The 21,328-nt window shown below is 35.0% G+C and overlaps 1 protein-coding gene across 1 annotated transcript in view; it reads left to right on the forward strand.

The window, feature by feature from the left end:
• Col3a1 (collagen type III alpha 1 chain) overlaps positions 1 to 13,372 on the forward strand; it is a 38,440-nt gene extending 25,068 nt beyond the window's left edge. Inside the window, exons 30-51 of the mRNA XM_020167065.2 lie at positions 376 to 474; positions 558 to 665; positions 920 to 973; positions 2,058 to 2,111; positions 2,196 to 2,249; positions 2,956 to 3,009; positions 3,554 to 3,661; positions 3,939 to 3,992; positions 4,288 to 4,341; positions 4,531 to 4,692; positions 4,814 to 4,921; positions 5,853 to 5,960; positions 6,868 to 6,921; positions 7,007 to 7,114; positions 7,569 to 7,622; positions 8,014 to 8,121; positions 8,417 to 8,470; positions 8,568 to 8,675; positions 9,524 to 9,815; positions 10,796 to 10,983; positions 11,324 to 11,566; positions 12,270 to 13,372. Coding sequence (XP_020022654.1) covers positions 376 to 474; positions 558 to 665; positions 920 to 973; positions 2,058 to 2,111; positions 2,196 to 2,249; positions 2,956 to 3,009; positions 3,554 to 3,661; positions 3,939 to 3,992; positions 4,288 to 4,341; positions 4,531 to 4,692; positions 4,814 to 4,921; positions 5,853 to 5,960; positions 6,868 to 6,921; positions 7,007 to 7,114; positions 7,569 to 7,622; positions 8,014 to 8,121; positions 8,417 to 8,470; positions 8,568 to 8,675; positions 9,524 to 9,815; positions 10,796 to 10,983; positions 11,324 to 11,566; positions 12,270 to 12,416 — 2,373 coding nt within the window. The 3' untranslated portion in view covers positions 12,417 to 13,372. The remainder of the gene's footprint in view (positions 1 to 375; positions 475 to 557; positions 666 to 919; positions 974 to 2,057; positions 2,112 to 2,195; positions 2,250 to 2,955; positions 3,010 to 3,553; positions 3,662 to 3,938; positions 3,993 to 4,287; positions 4,342 to 4,530; positions 4,693 to 4,813; positions 4,922 to 5,852; positions 5,961 to 6,867; positions 6,922 to 7,006; positions 7,115 to 7,568; positions 7,623 to 8,013; positions 8,122 to 8,416; positions 8,471 to 8,567; positions 8,676 to 9,523; positions 9,816 to 10,795; positions 10,984 to 11,323; positions 11,567 to 12,269) is intronic.
• Positions 13,373 to 21,328: the final 7,956 nt, after the last annotated feature.

Raw genomic sequence — 21,328 nt, forward strand, 5'->3', positions numbered from 1 at the left:
ATTAAATTTACTTCATCTAGAAAATCCAATTCTCTGACATTAATAAACACTGAAATTAGTTGCGGGCTTGAAATTCAAAAGAAAAATGTTGCTAATACATTGATTCTCTATAGAAAAACTGTTTCTGTAGAACTTAAAATTTCTCCTTTGTGAATAATAAATGTTCCAAAGACAGCTCATACATAAGACTCACATATAAGCACCCAGGTTCTCATCACAGATCATGTGTTTTCTTAACCATAAAAATTTCCAAATTGCTCAAAAGTAAAAGTTAAGTACATAGTGAGTGACCTGTACCAAATTATACAATTTATGGTGTGTTTTGTTTTGAGCATTGGATTTTTTTGATGTGGATGTTACATTGTCCTATGACAGGGTGATGCTGGTGCCCCCGGTGAACGTGGACCCCCTGGATTAGCAGGGCCTGCAGGTCTTAGAGGTGGAACTGGTCCCCCTGGTCCCGAAGGAGGAAAGGTAACTCCACATAACACAATTCTAAATTTTAGAAAATTCATTTGTTTCCTTCTTGTCACTTACTATTTATCCCTTAATTTCAGGGCCCTGCTGGTCCTCCTGGACCACCTGGTGCTTCTGGTACTCCTGGTTTACAAGGGATGCCTGGAGAGAGAGGGGGCCCTGGAAGTCCTGGTCCAAAAGGTGAAAAGGTACTGAGTTGTTTTATTTTAAGTATGTGATAAAGCAGACTCTGTTTATTAAAGAAAAGCCACATTAATAGAAAGAATCTATTTTCAAAATCAATATTATCATTTTATAGTAAGTTAATTTGAGGTGAATTCCTTGAACTTCTGTTAATCACAGCAGCTAATATACATCCCAGCAAACCCTTAAGGTTGTGCCTCACCTTAAGGTATAAGGTGAGGACACTTATAGTCTGATAACATTAGCTTGTATTTGACAGGGTGAATCAGGCGGTCCAGGTGCAGATGGTGCTCCAGGAAAAGATGGTCCAAGGGTGAGTATTCACATCTGGGGGAAGCAGCCTTCTTTGTGTGTGATATGGGACAGTTCCCTACTTCAAATTTCATTATCTCCAAAAACTACTCATGATAAAGTAAACCCTACTTTACCACCTTCTGGCCATTAAAAAGACTCAAATCACTTAATTGTTTAAATTACGAGTGTACACATGTGATAGCATAGCTATCAATGTAGCATAACTACATTGGCCTGAAATGAAAAAATGAATCTTAATAAATATAAGGGCCTTTAAGTTAACATCATAACAAGTCACTAAAATCCAGGATAATCAGTGTTGCTCATTAAGAAATTTTTTCTTTGAAAAATAAATATAATACCATAGTATATCCACAGCATGGAATACTTCTTAGCCATAAAAGGACTGAACTATTGATACACACAATGTATACAAACTTCAAAGACATCAAGCCAAGTGAAGAAAAATCCATCTTAAAAGGATACATATTGTGTAATTCTATTCCGTAATACTCATGAAACAACATAATTAAGGAGATGGGGAACATATTAATGGTTGCCAAGAGTTAGGATGAGGGAAGAAGGAGGTAGATATGGCTAAGGAGAAGTGACAGGGGAGTGTTATGAGTATCTTGATTGTGGTGGTGATCATGCCAAGTTACTACACATGATTAAAGTTGTATAAAGCCACTCACACATGACATACAGTATATGTGGTAAAACCAATATGTGAAATTTTGAGCTTCAAAAAATGTAGTATCTCTAATGACACCTTCAGTAGTTAAGCATTGTAAATTATCAAGCAGTTGAATAAAGGAATGTACTTTAATTTTGAAAGATATTATGCTAAGATCTTACATCCTATCCTACTGATATTCCACAAGAGACATTAGTAAACTGTTGCTGAATCTTATTGTCTTCTAGGGTCACCCCAATGTATCTCCTACTTACTATACTCTTCAGTACTTACATGCTGAGTGAGGAACATGCAGAAACCCTATGATTTACTTTATTACATGAATGATATGCTCATGTACTCTTTGATTAATATGAGAAATGTTGCTATTTCTGCAAAGTTAAAAATATACTTCCATTTTCTTTAGGGTCCCACTGGTCCTATTGGCCCCCCTGGCCCAGCTGGTCAGCCTGGAGATAAGGTAACACACAGTATTTGTCTTTATTGGATGCACTGGATCCAAGACAGTGGCAATATTGTTTTTGTTTGTTTTCTCTCTTCTCAGGGTGAAGGTGGTGCTCCTGGACTTCCAGGTATAGCTGGACCTCGTGGTGGCCCTGTAAGTGTTAAAGACATTTTTCAGTATATTTTTTAACCCCACACAAGCCATAGCTACTTTTTTTTACCCTATTTTAACAATTCTGACGTAGGTACTCTGAGCCTCAGTTTTAAGGTTCTGCCTTTAATCACATACAACATGCAAAGAAATTTTAAATTTTTTAAATCTAAAATCCACAAGAGATGATTTTAAGTCATGCCCTCTTTCCTGACTAACACTGGGAGAAAAAAACATTAAAAACGAACAATAATATACATTTGTAAATGAATGTATCTTAAACCTCCAGAAGCTTTACAAGAGGCTCCCTCTATATCCAAAATTCTCTGTCATTAAGGTCTATGACTCAGGGCAGATATATAGCAAATGGTTTTTTAAAATCAATTTATTAAATTGTTTTTCTAATTAACACTTTAACCATATCTTAAATACTTACATTTTATAAGTTATATAATTAAATGTGTTAAATTTCAACATTTCAAGCTATGTTTTCTTGCTAATAGTGTCATAGTCAGGCAGAAGGAATCAATAGTTCTGGTATTGTTCACTTCTAATTTTGTTGAGAGGTAGAAAAGCCTTCAGAAGTTAAACTATGTTTGTTATATTACCATATTTCCTGCTTAAAGGGAAGGTATGATGATACAGGGAACAATGTGTACTCCCAGTGGGAAATGTTTTCACTGTGACTAACGTGGTATTTTCTTTTCAGGGTGAGAGAGGTGAACATGGGCCTCCAGGACCTGCTGGCTTCCCTGGTGCTCCTGTAAGTATGAACATTTAAGTATGCATGTCACACAATCTAGATCACCATCTGCTGAGAAAGTCACACACAGAGATGTTTGAGTTCTAGTCTTCTTCAGCCATTTATTCCCTGTGAAGTTATTTTATCCTTATTTTTTATTTATTTTACCCCTATCCTTACTCTTGAAAAAGTGGAAATAAAACCATTTGTCCTTCCTTGAGCCTGGGTAATGTGGGTAAAGCTCTTCCATTACCAGTTGATATTAATGAAATTTACTCTCCAATCTTTCTCAAAAAATTTTCACTGATGCTCATTTTTAAGTGTACAATCCTTGGAAAGACTTTCTCCTTAATAGCAAATGACATATACTTTATTCTTTCTTGATAATTTTCTTCTCTCATGGGTATATTTTCATTGAATTTCTTTTGGCATGTCTTCAGGGAGTCTTCTATCTCTCTTATTTTAACATTTTCCTATCAAAACTTCTATATTCTGGAGAAAAATAAAGATAAGCCAAGTGTATTGCAAAAGATGTTAGCTAACAGGATGTCATTTCTGTGTACAGGGACAGAATGGTGAGCCTGGTGCTAAAGGAGAAAGAGGTGCCCCTGGTGAGAAAGGTGAAGGAGGCCCCCCTGGAGTAGCAGGACCCCCTGGAGGTTCTGGGCCTGCTGTAAGTTCTCTAAGATTCCTAATAGAAAACACTTATGTTTATCTGTAGGTTAATTTTTTATACTGAGATAGAACACCACATCATGGAAGAGTATATTCTCCATAAGAATACAATTCTCTAAATTTGAATCTTGAATCCAGCAGTCTAGATATGAATGCATGCCAGTTATTTTAATCTCTTCATTGAAAACTTACTAGTTTTCAAAGGTTTAATGCTCTCTCAAATTTTTGTTTGGGAGCTATACTTCACAGGCATTTTCTGCTTCTATTTCATATAGGGTCCTCCTGGTCCCCAAGGTGTTAAGGGTGAACGTGGCAGTCCTGGTGGTCCTGTAAGTATGGATCCTCTTAACTATTATTCTCTGAACTATTATTGAAAACATGCATTGACACCAATCTGTATAAAACCTACTTTAAAGACACTAGAGCCACAAAGTGAACATAAAAATTATGGCCTCTTATTTACGAGCTATTTTGTAAATTCCAAGGGGAGGAGGAACAAACAAATCACAAATGGCTTTAAGGTAAAATGCAGACCTTGTCACATTTCCAATACTTCACATCTGCTTGTAGTGGATAGTTACTTGTCCAACCTTTGAAACTCAAAAATACATTATCATTTCACAGGGTGCTGCTGGCTTTCCTGGTGCACGTGGTCTTCCTGGCCCTCCTGGCAATAATGTAAGTTCTTTTTTAAAGTCTATTTTCATTATGTATTTCAGAAAGAGTGTCTGTATATCTGCATGATAACAAATTTATACATTGTTACCTATTGGTCTAGTTCCATATTAAATTACTTGAAGTAGGTAAAAGGGGAAAAAATCACCTTTTCAATATAAATATTTAAAAATTTCAAACAATTCTTCGCAGGGTAACCCAGGACCCCCTGGTGCCAGTGGTGCTCCAGGTAAAGATGGGCCTCCAGGTCCTGCAGGAAGCAATGGTTCTCCCGGCAACCCTGGGGTGGCTGGGCCAAAAGGTGATGCTGGTCAGCCTGGAGAGAAAGGACCACCTGGTGCTCAGGGTCCTCCTGTGAGTAGTTTCATTGCTCTATTGATTGACAATACCATTCTTTGCCTTTCATCACAAAATCAACAGAAGAAGATATAATCACATACAAATGAACTCAATCTTCAATTATCTGTCACAACAGGGAGCTCCAGGCCCACTTGGAATTGCAGGGATTACAGGAGCACGAGGTCTTGCAGGACCACCAGGCATGCCCGGTCCTCGGGGAAGCCCTGGTCCTCAAGGTGTCAAGGTGAGTGTTTTCCTCTCTCACTAGACTCTTGCTTCCTTTGATAGCACTCAGAGATTTCATCACCATGTCAAGTACGAGAAGGTTTCCTGTTGTAGGTGCAAATTATCCAAGAGATGATCTTTTCGATATTTCCAGGTTTGGAGATATGAATTCTATTAAATGGCTCCAGAATGTGTAAATAGTTCAAATCATAGGCAAGGGTTGTATATAAACACAAATAAATTTATGTCACAGGAAAACAGTATGGCCATTTCAAACACCTCTTTTCAATACCAATCTTGAAGAGGGAAATTGCCTTAACTCATAAACCCTTGAAAAACTTCATTGCTGCTAATTATCCATCCACTAAAGTCATTTTGCACTTCTGATTGCCTTTCACTAGTATTGCCATAACTTTCTAGTGCTTAGCATGTAAAACATTCATGCAGTAAATAGGGAAATAAAATTCCATCTTTATTAGACTGCAAGCACTTTTTGCAAATGCCACGTAATATTCTGTCATGAAATAAAAGTAAACATTGATATATTCAATTTCTATGACATGCCTAGCAAGTATATGTTCTTACAATAGAGATAAATGTTCAATAGACCTAATTCTAATGGTCACCATAAGCCTGTGGTTTTATGATAGTCCATCATTATATTTTCTTGCAATACTCATGTCTTTTTTCACATCTCATATTAGAACGTACTCTGATAAGACAATTCGTATAACTAGTCATCTCTTTGACATCCTGAGTCAATGGACAAGTAAAAAATACAAGAAACTTGATTACTCCAAACCTTTTCCCATTGGAAGGCAGTTACAAGGAAAAAAAATTCCCTAAAAATTGAATTTTAATTATTTCCTGAGAAATAAAAATATCTGATCAAATTATATTATTTGATTTCTTGAGTTAAAATAAGTTGTGTTTTATTCCTCTGTGCATAGGGTGAAAGTGGGAAACCAGGACCTAGTGGCCACAATGGGGAACGCGGTCCTCCTGGACCCCAGGGTCTTCCCGGCCTTGCTGGTGCAGCTGGTGAGCCTGGAAGAGATGTAAGTAGGCTTTCCTAGGAAATACTCGTCAGGTAGAAGTTGTCATTCATTTAAGGAAAGCTCCAACTGAGCCTCAGTGTTTAAGATTATAAACATGTAGTCAAGTTCTCCCGCCTTAAATAACATGTTCTTTCTATTGAATTTACAACACTTTAAGGCCCTGCTATTATTAATATTTACCCAATAAACAATCATTAATGGAAAAATATGATATCTAGCTAAGTTAAGAAACAAATTCACATGTTTTTCTGGATGAAAATATTCTCTGGTTATCTATGAGTAGACTTCTTATATATTTTTTTAATTAATATTATTTTTAAAAGTTATAATTTTGTACAGTATAGTATACAGTATAGGGTACAATATGATGTTTTGACATATGTGTGAAATGTTGAAATGATTAAATAATGCTAATTTGACTACAGATTTCCATTTCAGGTCAGATCTCTGTTTCTCAAAATATTTATTAGCTCCCCTATAAGAATCTTCATTAGGCTTTTTTTCTTAGTCACTTCTTCTCACCCTATTTTGTAAGATTTTAGTTAACTAGATATATTACTTATCTGTTCAGATATTATAACTATTTGAAAAGGCAAACCCCATTGTAATAGCCAAGATTTCTTACTCCCATAACCAATTTTCAACCTCCTTGATAACTATGTTTCCCTGTTAAGAATGAAGGACTTGAGCCAGGCATGGTGGTTTGTTACTGTAATCCCAGAATTTTGGAGGCTGAGGCAGGAGGATCATGAGTTTAAGGCTAGCCTGGGCAATATAATGAGTTTGAAATCAGGGTTGGCTACACAGTGAGGGCCCTGCTGAAAAAAGAAAAGAAAAGTAAATGATGACTTATATAGTATTGGGATAGTTTTAAGAGACTTGATTTCCTTTCTCTTTTCTTTTTCAGGGAAACCCTGGATCAGATGGTCTGCCAGGCCGAGATGGATCTCCTGGTGGCAAGGTATAACATGCACATGTACAATAGGCTTGTGTAATTAAAGCAAGTGTTCACCATATTTATGTTGGATCTGTGATTTTGTATCCAGGGTGATCGTGGTGAAAATGGCTCTCCTGGTGCCCCTGGTGCTCCTGGTCATCCAGGCCCTCCTGGTCCTGTTGGTCCAGCTGGAAAGAATGGTGACAGAGGAGAAACTGTGAGTTCTAACAGCTTTTGTCTATTCCCCTCAATAAAGAGATTTGTAGGGAAAAGACAAGATGTCAGATCTACCAAACAAAATATCCTTCTCTCATTTGTGTTACAGTTTTTATGCTAGTCACTCTGAGACAAATGCTCTAATAAAGATACATCAGAAGTCTCTGGCAAGAGTCAATGAAGAATTCATTACTAAAATCTGAAACAGAATTAGCACAGTTATCCATTTGCTTGGTAAATGTAGTCTGAATTAACTCTTCTAGCTTTTCTGTTTAGGTTCCCTTGTAAAGATAGAAACAGGGAAAGGACTTTGAAGGACAAAACAATACTAACTCTCAGTTAATAGTAGTCATACTATCATTCCATCAAACTAAAACTATTAAACTTTAAAAACAAAATTGTGCCAATGACCATAAACAATTACATATGCATTCATTTGTTTGTCTCCGTTTTAGGGTCCTGCTGGTCCTTCTGGTGCTCCAGGTCCTGCTGGTTCCCGAGGTGCTCCTGTAAGTTTTGATTTTTGACAGAATCTGATTTTTTTAACTATATATTTTTAACTACACTATATTATTTCCTACAGTGTAGGAAATAATCTGTTCTCTGGCATGTTCAGGAAATGGGGATGACAAAATATATAATTATGGAACAAATATAAACTCTCCTTTCATGATACAGAAGATAAGTTCTACAAGTTCCTTGGGGCCAACGATGTAATCAGCAGTTATTAGGATTGCATGCAATTATGCACCCAAAGTTAAAGCAATCACGAAAACAATCTCCACTGTTTCATTTATAAAGTATATGGAAATTTCTAGCTAACTGAATGCTATAAAATATATTTTATTTTCCCAATATGTATGCGTGCATATGATCTTGATTTGAAATGTGTTTCTAAAGGGTCCCCAAGGCCCACGTGGTGACAAAGGTGAAACTGGTGAACGTGGTTCTAATGGCATCAAAGGACATCGAGGATTTCCTGGTAATCCAGGTCCCCCAGGTTCTCCAGTAAGTGCGTCTACTGTTAGAAAATCCCCTTCATTGCTTTTTAACTGATGGACAAGGCAAATTTTAGTGATTCATAGTAGATCATTTTCCATCTCTGAAAGTATATGCTAGAAGAGGTGAGAAATAAATTTAAGAGATTATTTGAAAAACAGTTGGCTTAAAACAATGAGGAGACTAAAGAAAGAGGAAAGCATATCTTGTCGTGATTGTCATGTTTCTTGACCTGATCTTAGATGTTCAGTTTCCTAAACCTTTGTAAGGTCTTCACTTATTTCTATCCTTCTTTGCTTTCCAGGGTGCTGCTGGCCACCAGGGTGCTGTTGGAAGTCCAGGACCTGCAGGCCCCAGAGTAAGTACCACAGAAATACATTGGAAGGTCCACACTTGTATAATGTTTGCACTGCAGGAATATATTCTACTATGACAATGTTATGATAATTTCTTAGGGACCTGTTGGACCACATGGGCCTCCTGGCAAAGATGGAACAAGTGGACACCCAGGTCCCATTGGACCACCAGGACCTCGTGGTAACAGAGGGGAAAGAGGATCTGAGGTAAGATATCCCTTATACATATATGTATTCAGTTTGCTATGATCTTCAAATTTTCAGAAACACTTCAGCATTTTTAAAACTTAGATACTGATTTAAATTCAATGTAATCATTTAATTTATAACGTGAACAATGGAGTAAGTGTTAAACATCTTGACCACATTGAGACCCCATTATATCAACATGGAAAACAAAACCTGTTATAGTTCAACAACTGTTATATCAAAATTACAACATCTACTCAATCAACCGGCTAATGTTGGTCTCACACTGAGATCTCACAACTCTATATGCATAATGATTGAATAAAATAGTGCATTTAACTTCTCAAAAAAGTTCATGATTCTCATTTTACTACTGATCTCATCATTCCTAATATCTTCCTATCCCATACCTTTGGGGAAAACAGAAAAAATAAAATAAAATATCACCACAATTACACACCTGGTTATTGAAACATAAGTGGAATGATCAGCCTGAAGATGTAAAATTAATGACAAATTTAGGGGCAGAAGCCAGGGTCCATGATTTAATTCTCTCACCATGTCAGTATTTCAGTTCTTCTTCATGGGCACAGTATTTGAGCTGTGTTCTAACCCTACTGATTCTTACATAGTGGAATTAACTCTACTAGTTCTTACATAGTGAAATAGTAATTTATCATAATGAATTATAGTTATAAATTGGATATTATGTGCCTATAAATATACCCAAATAATTTTTATTAAAATAGTTATGGCTTGTTGTATGGGTTCTTTTTAATGCATTTTTCTGGACTAGTGGCATACTCTTTTGGAGGAGACCAAGCAAGAACACTCCAATGATGCTTTTCTCCTCTTACTCATTGTAGGGCTCCCCAGGCCACCCAGGACAACCAGGCCCTCCTGGACCCCCTGGTGCCCCTGGCCCTTGCTGTGGTGGTGGGGCTGTTGCCCTTGCTGGAGCTGGCGAAAAATCTGGTAGTTTTGCACCGTATTATGGAGATGACCCAATGGATTTCAAAATCAACACCGAAGAGATTATGTCCTCACTCAAATCTGTTAGTGGACAAATAGAAAGTATCATTAGTCCTGATGGTTCTCGTAAGAACCCTGCTCGGAACTGCAGAGACCTGAAATTCTGCCATCCTGAGCTCAAGAGCGGTATGTTTTGGAATCTTTAACATGCATGACAACAGGACAACAGAGAAAGCTGCTTATGTTAGACTATGACAGGGGAGACTTGCCAAGTGAACGGAAAATACTTTGAAGACCAAATGATGCTTAAATAATATTAATTGAATTGAAAATACTTGATATTGCAAGAAAAAAATAAGCTTTGCAGATATGTTTAAAGTGTAACAAATAATTTCAAAATATTTTAAGTATAGGAAAATTTAAGAACAGTTTTATAAACATTTTAAAACAAATCATGAAAAGGGATTTGTGTGACAAATGGCACAAATCATTGTGTTCTTGCAATTAAATACACATAAATTTTATGACTTCACCATTATGAAATATATCTATTACAATTTAATTTATTATTGTAAATTATTAAATTTTCCAAATTTAGGAACAAATGAGACTTTTCTGAGTAATGTGTAGAAATGGATGGAATATTGTAATAGTCAAAGGATTTTCAACTATTCAGCTAAGTCTTTCTGAAAATCAAAATTATTTCAAGCTTTCAAATATCTTGATATGGACTATACTTAAAGTCACTTCAGGCAACTAAAATAGGACACAAGCATCAATTAGGCTTAAATATATTGGGATAAATCTGGATTAGACCAACAAGTTATATTATTAAGATAAGTTACATTAAGTATTTAGTCATCTTTTTAAAAGAAGCAATTTCAGTAGATACAATACACCAATCAAAATTTCTTGGCATAAATCATCATTCATTATTCAAAATCAAGATGTCATACTTTATTTAATGCTTTCTATAGTTATAGCTAACTTTTTTAACCTCAATATTTTAAATCTAAATATTTCTCTACATGCTATATAGAAAATACAAAAATGTTAGCAATCAAAACTCTAAATGCTTTACCAAGTAACCAATCAAAACTGTTCTGGTCTAACTTTCATTACTAGATTTTATAACCAATTCCCATTGTCCTATTTTGACTTCTCAGGGGAGTATTGGGTTGATCCTAACCAAGGTTGCAAGATGGATGCTATCAAAGTTTTCTGTAACATGGAAACTGGGGAAACATGCATAAATGCCAGTCCTTTGACTGTTCCACATAAGAACTGGTGGACAGATTCCGGTGCCGAGAAGAAACACGTTTGGTTTGGAGAGTCCATGGATGGTGGTTTTCAGGTAAGGAGGGATATACGTTTTAAAATAAGTCATCCTTGCTTACCAACATTTCTGTTCTTCCTGTCTATTCAATCAGAAAGGTGTTAATGATTTTGCATATTCAGGTGACTATACTATTATAACTTCCCTTGTAATGAAAACCAAACCACACTGAATTAGTTCACATGTAAAGACCTTTCTTTCACTCTTTGAGACATTTACTTTGGCACCTAATAAAAATATATTCATGTATAACATACATGAATAGCCTATGTCACAATAGCCACACTAATACTGCATGAAGTCCTTACATGAAGCTGTAACAAAATGTTTCATCAGTTTTATTTATTCCCTATTACAGTTTAGCTATGGTAATCCTGAGCTTCCTGAAGATGTCCTGGAGGTACAATTGGCATACCTTCGACTTCTCTCCAGCCGGGCTTCCCAGAATATTACATATCACTGCAAAAATAGCATTGCATACATGGATCAGACCAGTGGGAATGTGAAAAAAGCCTTGAAGCTGATGGGGTCAAATGAAGGTGAATTCAAGGCCGAAGGAAACAGCAAATTCACATACACAGTTCTGGAGGATGGTTGCACTGTAAGTAACAACAGTTTTACAAACAAAGGTCATAATCCACTCAGCATTTCTAGTTTAATCATGAAAACTATTTTGAAAAGAAGGAATAAAAATAACAGGGTGAACAAAAGGTAGCATTTGGTGTGAATTAAATTGAATGTATCTTAACCTCCAGATAAAAACTAGTCAAAATAAAAACAAATAAAATTTAAATTTATAATAACAAGTTTGCTAGACAATCAGGATGGTTAATGTACATTCTGCATAATATTTATTTATTTAAATTGAATCTAAAAATCTCCGTGTTTTGAAACTTAAAGTTAACTTCAAATCTATCCTTTGTTGTTATTGTCATTTATGAATAATGGGAGCACTCACTTTAATGTTAACAAATTCTATTTTGGGTGACCCATCCACTCTTTAGTAAACCATCTGTATACCTGGGAGCAATGACCACATGAGGCTTCTTGAAAGTATGCTGACTTGTGGCAATTTTTCTTCTGGGTTTACCCTCAAGTCTTACAAAGTTTTTTTTGTTATTATTAAGAATATTGCTTATCAGCAGGGAGCATTGCAACTTGAAATAGAGTAGATCTCATATATATAGAAGATAACACTGACTACTCCCTTGGAGCAGAAAAGTTTTCCAGCTTGGTCAATTTGAGGAAGTGTCTAAGTAATTGTAATATCATGCTCACTTACGCTTTTTGGTTCTTTTCTACAGAAACATACTGGGGAATGGAGCAAAACAGTCTTTGAATATCGAACACGCAAAGCCATGAGATTACCTATTATTGATATTGCACCCTATGATGTTGGTGGTCCTGATCAAGAATTTGGTGTGGACATTGGCCCTGTTTGCTTTTTATAAACCAAACTCTATCTGAAACCCCAGCAAAACAAAATCACATTCCGTATGTGTTCTTCTTGTTCTAATCTTACCAACCAGTACAAGTGACCAACTAAATTCCAGTTATTTATTTCCAAAGTTTTTGGAAAAAGTATAATTTGACAAAAAAGGAATACTTTTTTTTTTTTGCTGTTCCACCAAATACAGTTCAAATGCTTTTGTTTTATTTTTTTACCATTTCCAATTTCAAAATGTCTCAATGGTGCTATAATAAATAAATTTCAACACTCTTACAATAACATTGTGTTACATTCTTTGAATCCTAGCCCATCTGCAGAGCAAGAACTATGCTCACCAGTAAAAGAAAATCTTTCTTTCTGAAACAGTCAAACGTGAAATTAGAAATGACCTCCCTATTTCAACTACCTCAACTGGTCAGACACAGATATATTCTGAGTCCCAGAAGACTAAACAATTTGTATAAATTGAAAAAACTTATTAATTTCATTGATCAATCGCCTAGAATATTGGCAAAAATAAAGTAGAATGTAGTGCAAGAATTTAAAGAAATATTTTTAAACCACAGCAATTTTAATCTTGGATATCACTTCTTTTAAAGGTGCTTCTCTCTTTTCTTGTCATTGCTGGTGAGGATTACAAATATTTGGGACGGCTTTAAAGACACATGTTATGGTGCTAATGTACTTTCACTTTTAGAACTCTAGATCAAAATTGTTGACCTGAATTCAAACCATAAATGCACAATATCTGTACCTCTTCTGTCAGAAAGATTAATTGGCATGTCACAGGGGCTCTCTCCCTTTGTCCTGTAAAAGTCAACAATAAAAAACAAATATGGGGCTGCTTTTGTCACAGTAACACAGAGAATGTTTTAAAATTTTCTTTTGTAAGCTTGTATGTGGTTGTTGATCTTCTTTTTTCCTTACAGACACCCATAATAAAATATCATAATGAAACATTCCTGGTTTTTGTCACTTTTCCCAGATTTAACAAATGCATGTTTGTTTACATGCTGGAATACTAGTGATTTTCTTGAAAAAAAAAAAGTCAAATTCTAACTCTCTAGATTAGTATTGCAATTATTTAAGAACATGAAATAACAAGAGCTAATGCTCAGTAGGAAATCCTATATTTTAGAACATATTTATGGAACCTCTGGGGCATCTTGAGAATTGAAGTCACCATGTTTGAAAGGGCCAATCCACTGGAAATGGTAACAGTGTAAACTATGGTGTCCCCAGAGAAGGAGTAAATCAGAGATGTTGACAGTTTGCCAGCAAGTAACATGGGTCCATCAAAACACATTAGTATTAAGAGTAAATGACAAAGACCACATGATTTTACTATACATGGCATCTAAAAGGACAAACTCATAAAAGAGTAGTATGTAGGTTACTATATGGGTGGAACATAGGAAGAGTTATATTGATCAAATGATACAAAATTTCAGTTAAATAGGCATAAGTTTAAGATATTTATTGTACAACACCGTGACTATAATTAATGACACTATACTGTATTCTTAAAAACTGCTGAGAGAATACATGTTAAATTTTGTCACCACAAAAAATAATATGTGAGGTAATGCTTATGTTAATCATCTCAATTTAGGCATTCCACAATGTATATTTATTTCAAAACATCATGTTCTGTATAAAATACATATAACTTTTACTTGTCAATTAAAAAGATAAAAACTTTTCTAAAAATATTAGAAATAAGGGCAAGACTAGGCAATTTTAACCATGTCTGTGCAGTGCCTCATTGACCTCTTGGATCAGCTCCTTCACCATCAACTTCTTATTATGTTAGTTACCATAAATAAAAACAGTATGGTTGGTATTAAAGTCTTACAATAAAGATGGTGCTTAAGTATTTAAAAAAAAACAAACAGTATGGTCTTGCACACTTGACTTTGCAATTTGAAACTTACTCTGTATGGCTAAGAAAAATAATACTTTCAAATTTAAAACTGCACCAAATATCAACCTAGAGGCAACCTATGTTAACAGATTGTGCTGTTTCTCTCCCAAACATGTTTTATTTACATGAAAATAGTATATATGTGTTACAATATATTTATTTACATAAAAACTTAATGCATATAAATTATTTATGTATATTATATATGTACAAAGAGAGTGAGCACAAAACAATAATATAAATTAACAAAGCTCTTTGAATTTTCATTTAAACAAAGAGAATAATATGAAATACAAAATTCTGTCTTATGTGTTTGTAACAACATATAATGGAGAACAGTTCATTTTCTACATATAGATTTATATAATGCATTATTAACATATAATATTCAATTTAATGAAGAAATAAAATGATTTGTTTTCCTCACTTGTTTATTTAGTTGCTACCAAATAGCTAATGTCCTATCTTACTATAAGGAATTCACAGTACATTTGAGCCCAATTTGAGGTTACATACCATGAAGACATTTGCTTTCCCAGTCTCTCACTGAGTTAGGGTTTAGACATGTGAGCTGAGCTTGGTAAAGTAGAAACACACACCTAAAAATTTCATTGTAGAGACAGTTGTATTCATTTCAAATTACTGGCACAGCAAATTACAGCAAACCTAGTGACTTACTACACCATAAATCTGCTGTTTTACTCTTCTAGAAGTCAAAGACTAAACTAGATCTTACTGGGCTATAGTGTGAAGGAAGGCTGTTGTCCTGTTGAGAGACTAGGAAGAAACTAGTGATCTTTCCTTTTCCAGCTTCTAGATGCTGCCCAGATTCTTTGGCATAGTTTCAAAGCAACTGTATTTGGTCAAGTCTTTCTCACATTGCATAACTTTCACATCATCTCTTTTGTCTCCCTCTTTCACTTAGAAGGACATTTATGATAACTTTGAGCTCAATTATACAATACAGAATAATCTCCCCCATTTCAAGTTCCTGTGATAAGCAACCTTAATTCTAACTTTGCCTCATTCAATGTAACATAGTCACAGCTTCCAAAAATTAGGATGCAGACATATTTTAAGAGGCATTAAATTACCTACCATCATGGTAATACAAAAAAAAAAAAAGAAGAAGAATACAAAATCCAGTTTGGTGGTGGTTACAGCTGCAGCTAGGGCAACAATAGCCAGATTTCAAAAGAAGCTTGGCCAATAGAGCCAGAAATGGTGTCCAGTATCCAGGATTTATGTCAGCTTCACCAGGATGCTTTTGAAGGTGGTCCCAAACATAAGCATTCAATTCATTCCTTTCATTTTATAAGCCTGAATTATTTAACTTTCTACAGATTCTCCAGAACTTTCAGGAAAAAAATGCAGGAATTACATCTCTACCTACATCAGCCAAAGTTGATTTAGGTAGTTTGTAACTAAGAATCTTAACAAAATCATCAGTTGGTAACTGTAGATGGCAGACAGCAGAAATGCAAGAAAATGGAAATACCCCGGAATGAAATGCTTATAATAATTAAGGATAAAAGTAGAGAAATCTAGCTTGTGTCTAGAGATAAGAATTTTAAAGTCCACAGAAACAACATTAACCATCTGGCGTGTTTTGTAATTCAAAGCCAAGGCCTAAGAAGACAAGTGGCCCCTTCTGTGTTTGAATTTCATGAGGAGTTGCAGATGTGTATATGACTTGGCTGCTATTACTGGTGATACCCAGAAAGAGAATGATGAGTTTGATTCCCCAACTTTTTGACTCAAGGCACAAAAAAGAAATCTATGTCCTTTTTATGACAGTGCTAAAATAAAAATAGCAATGTTTTTCTAAAAATATAAAAATTCTTCTCTTTTCTAAAGGTTTGAGATAACCACAAACCAGCATAAATCTTCAACAGCAATCAAAAAAAGTTTTATAATTCTCCATTTGATTGCTCTATGACTGGCATGGAGTAAAATATAGAATACGTGGAAAGTTGTATGAAAGTTACGGAAGAATTCTATTTAAACATTCTTATTTTGTATTAAGTTTCTCTAGTTACAGGATCCCTATAAGATAAGATCCTAATTCCCTGCCTATAATATTTCTGCTGTTCTTAACATGCAAGATGCCCACAAAAAAGGCCTATTGTCCTCATACCATATCCTTACCACTTCTTACTGTCTCCAGATTTATATCTAGAATCAAATCCCACAGTGCCTCAGGGAGTAGCAATTAAAAAGTCAATGTCAGAAGAAGGCTTAGAAATGATAAGAATGGAAGGGTTTAATTAATTTATATTGTCTAATACCTGGGCAATAGGTATGGGAATGAGTTATAAGATACTAGACAAAAAGGAATTATGTAACTTGGGAAAAATCAATATATGAATGTAACAGAATTCTAGGAACAATTATTAACTAGGTTGATTGATTGAATCCAGGTCCTAGGCATAGCCCAAACCAAATGAATTTGAGACATCATGTACTTTCTGGAAAAAAAAATATAGAATTCTAAAACTTAAGAAAGAAGTAGTGCTGGAATGGATTTATCAAATGTAACAATTACCATCTAAATGTATTGTCAAAGTAGATTCCTAAGGTCCTAGGAAATCCCTGATGAGCTATATGCTAGCACCTTTATAACCTCCTTGTAAGTGTATCTGTAGTCCATAGAAGGAAGTAGAAAGACCCCAACTGAAATAAGCTTCTTGATTTCAATGGAGATGACAAGATCACAGGTAGCAGGGAACACAGAGCAGTACTAGACTAATAGAAACAAAGTGAGAATGAGGGTGGTAGAGTGGCTCAAGGAGCAGAGTACCTGCCTAGCAAGTGTGAGGCCCTGAGTTCAAACCCCAGTGTCACAAAAACCAACCAAAAAAAAACAAAATGAGAATGATAACTGCAAGAGATAGCAGGACTGAGGCCTGTAAGGTGGGTGCAAAGGCACATTATAGGTATTGCCTATAATGGTCCTACTACATAGGCCTTATAAAATAGGCCTGTTGAATGAGTCATACTTAACTTTCTTATGAATAATAATAATAATATCTCATTCAAGCAAAAAAGAGCTTAGTTGAGCAAACACACTGGCCCTAACACTCACCTAATCTGAAGACTGCAAAATAGCTGATAGATCAGCATCCTTTAGTGAATTGAAAGCGCAGAACTTTGGGAAGTCCCTGTGATAGCATTACAATGAAGGAGCACTTAACATAGGAAAAGCATGCTTCTAGTCACTTTAAACTTGTTAATTAATGTATTTCTCACTTCAATTCTAAAAGACATTATCTTTATTATAAAACAAGAAAATGAAGTACAAAAGACTAGGTGAAATATTCAAGGTTACATATGTAGTAAGAGAGAGGGCTTAGATTTTTTAATCAAACAATCTAGTTTTAGAGATAGTTTTCAAGGCATCATATTAAACTGTCAAAACTATTTATGGTGCTCTTTCTCCAAAAGAAACCTATAATATTATGTTAATGATGTAATAAGGAAAGGAAAAGCACATGTCATTTTCGGGGGTTGCAAAAGAGTAATTATAAATTATCACTAATTCCTAGGGATTCATAATGTCACTCCAAACTTGAGTTGAGATTTCAATTGCCCACTGCCAGGATAACCATTGGTAATTCAGGCATCATAATTCATGTTAACATGCATTTATTTAACAAGTCACATATTCATAAGATCCTTACTGAGCATCTAGTGTGTGCCATGCTCTTACATAATATTTTATCTTAACTAAATCAAAATTTCCCTCCATCACTAGGTCATTCCTTCTCTATATTCATCATTTTCCTTTACCTGCTGTTAGAGTCATTAGTCACTCCAATAACTTTCTCACTTGCTTCCAGAATTCTAATTACCAATTAAACTGAATATAAATCACAAGTTTACATTTGATTTCATAGAAAAAGGGCCCATATATTCTGTGGTTTCATTGAGAACTCCATCAAACTTTTCAAGTATAGGTAGTGAAGTAAGCAATCTGGAACTCTTTCTTATTTGGTGTTTTTCCTTTTGTCTTTTGAGTTTTTGTGTGTTTGTTAGAGACAAGGTCTCACTATTGTATCCCTGCTTCAGCCTCCAAATGCTGAGGTTACAAACAAGAGACATGGAACTCTTAAAGAAAATTATTCCAGACAGAGAGAATAGCAACTACTTGAGAAGAAAAATGTTCCTTGTGTGTTCTAGGAAGAACAAAGGTCAAATCACTGAAGCAAAACTTAACATATGAAAGAGGAGTAAAAGGGAAAGTCACAGAAATTAGACAAAAGGACAGATCATGTAGAGTCTTGTATAAAGGTTGACAATAGATCCAGGTTTGGCTTGTAAGATACATTTCTGTCCATTTTCCTGGGATCTCATAAGATATAGCAGTTTGGAAGATTCATAAATCTCCCAAAACAATAATATTATCTGGTTATTCTACTTTCACCTGACCATTGTGAAGAATGTGGTCATTGCCCTTAGTGAGAGGAGAAAACACCATTAATAATGGATGTTATGATCTTGCCTATGCTTTTCAAGTATTGCTATGACTGATATTTTGATATGATATTGTATTAGAGGTAGAACCCGTGAGTTAGAAGTCTAAACTTTGCAATACTCTGGGCCAAGGATGACAGTAGCCTCTACCAGGGTATAATAATGGACATGATGACAAGTAGCTGTGTTCTGACTATATTTTGAATACAGAGATAGCAGGAATTGTTAACAAATTGGATGTGTAGTCTAAGAGAAAGAAAGATATTAAGCATTCATCCAAGGCTTTTGGCATGAGTGAGTGGAAGATAAAAGTTGCCAAAACTATATTTATAAAAACAAAATTAGGAGGTTCAACATTTCAGGCTTGGTATATTATGTTTTAGATGCCTGTCAATCATCTAAGTCAACTTACTAGAAGTCAGAGGTCCAAGCTATAGAAATAAATTCCTAAGTTTAAGCAAATATATCATTTTATGTTCAGGGAAAGTAAATAAGATTATCAAAAATTGAATGTAGAAAGAAAGGAGGAAATAATGAAGTCTCAACCTTTAAGTTTCTCAATATTTGCCAGATGGGAAAATAAGGAGCAAAGGAGAGAGAGAGAGAGAAAGAGAGACTTAAAAAGTGAGATCAAGTGTGGTTATATCAATATTCCAATGTCTTACATAGATGCCAGATAGTGATATAATGTAATCCCTCAATTCACAATCATGTTATCTCTTTACTATCTCTTTCATGATGAAGGATTGTGTATAACTCTTCAAACTCAACTAGTGTTTTGTTAAAAATTATTTCACTTCCCTTTTGAAGTAAAATTCATTTTATAAGTAGTAGTGTTATGGTTTGGATCTTAAATCACCAAAAGCTCAGTTGCTGAAGGCTTGGTCCATAATGCAGCAATGTTCAGAAGTGAGCATGAAGGGTGTGAATTCTTGAATGGATTAATCTGTTTATGAATTCATAACTTAATGGTATGACGGAAAGTGGTAGAACATTAGGAGATGGGCCTAGTTGTCCTTTTGTCTAATTTTGTCTTTAGGGGCAAAATTTTAAAGGGTATATTTTATGTACAGCCTATTTCCACTGCCCTCTTACCTGGCCACCATGAAATAAGCAGCTTTGCTCTAACACATTCTCCCTGCCATGATATTCTGCCTCACCGCAGGTCCAGAAACAATGAAGCCAAATAACTATGAACTGAAATCTCTAAAGACAAAATAAAATTTTCCTTCTTTAAGGTATTTTGTCACAGCCATAAAGAGCTGACCAACACACTGGGGAATGATATTTTCATGGTCATTACAGCATATTTAAAAAATGCAGAAAAGTACAAAGAGGAAAAATTGATTATCCATGTCTCATAACAGTGGATGTTTCCTTTAAGACTTCTGTGGCTATTCCAGTATAATTGTGATCACACTGCATGTCTGATTTTGTATAGTTCTTATTTCATTATACATGATAACATTTTAGACATGAAGAAAGAATTATTTAACTTTGTTAATAATTAGGGAAAAAATGTAGAGGAAGCCATTTTTAAAGAGTAATAGTTTTGAAATTAAAAATCACATCAAGGGACCTTACTTTTACCTAGTTCATATTAAAATCATGCTGTCTGGGTTCTATCTTAGAGGAATGTTGCTATTTTTATAACTGAGCCAGAAAATACGAAAAATATTTTCCTTTCAGACTTGTGCTCTGTTGAGTCATAGCTCACTAAAACAGCTTAATATGGAGGGGATTCTATATGACCAAGCATATGTGAAAGTTCTCCCAAATCTCCATGTTCTTCAACCTGCCACACAAAAAATTTTCAAAAATCTTAAGAAAAACCGCTTTTTGAGTCACTGTAGATTTAAAAAAGACTATCATCGATGGCCAATGTTTTTGGACAAATTCTTCTCTGATTATTTTTTTGCTCCTCATTTTTCTTTTCATCTCTTTAAAACTTTCTTCAAAAACATGTTTCTTTTTAAAACTCCTGGGTGCTCTCACTAAAATGCACCGAATTACTTGGCATCTTTTGGCCACATTTGACATATTTATTAACAAGAGTCAGGCTGCCCTTTGTGGTCCATAAAATTTTAAGACGGAATTACCATATTGCACACCAGTTTAGTGATTATGTAAAAGAAATGTTATGCTTGTTACAATTTTGAAAAATGGGATATTTTACAATTAAACAGGTAGGATGAAACTAATATTTAAGCTAGTTCTCAGATGGAGTTCCCTTGGAAACCAACTCCAAGATGGCAAATAATATGCAGAGGATTTATTGCAGAGTCATCTCAGGAGATTCATCTATAAGGAAGCTGACCTACATGCAATACTGAGGTTTCAGAGGACCCTACAAGAAGCTTTGTAACTGAGATAGTTTCAGAGTTGTTACATTCAAAGCATCAGTGTATCCCTGAATCAGTCCACAATTCTGTAGTTCAGAACCTGGAAGGGGGAGTTACCTTCTGTAAGGCTACCTTGGTAACTGAGGAAAATTCTCAGTGAGGCTCTGTTGTGAA

Source organism: Castor canadensis, chromosome 4, assembly GCF_047511655.1.
Source record: "Castor canadensis chromosome 4, mCasCan1.hap1v2, whole genome shotgun sequence".
Classification (NCBI taxonomy): domain Eukaryota; kingdom Metazoa; phylum Chordata; class Mammalia; order Rodentia; family Castoridae; genus Castor; species Castor canadensis.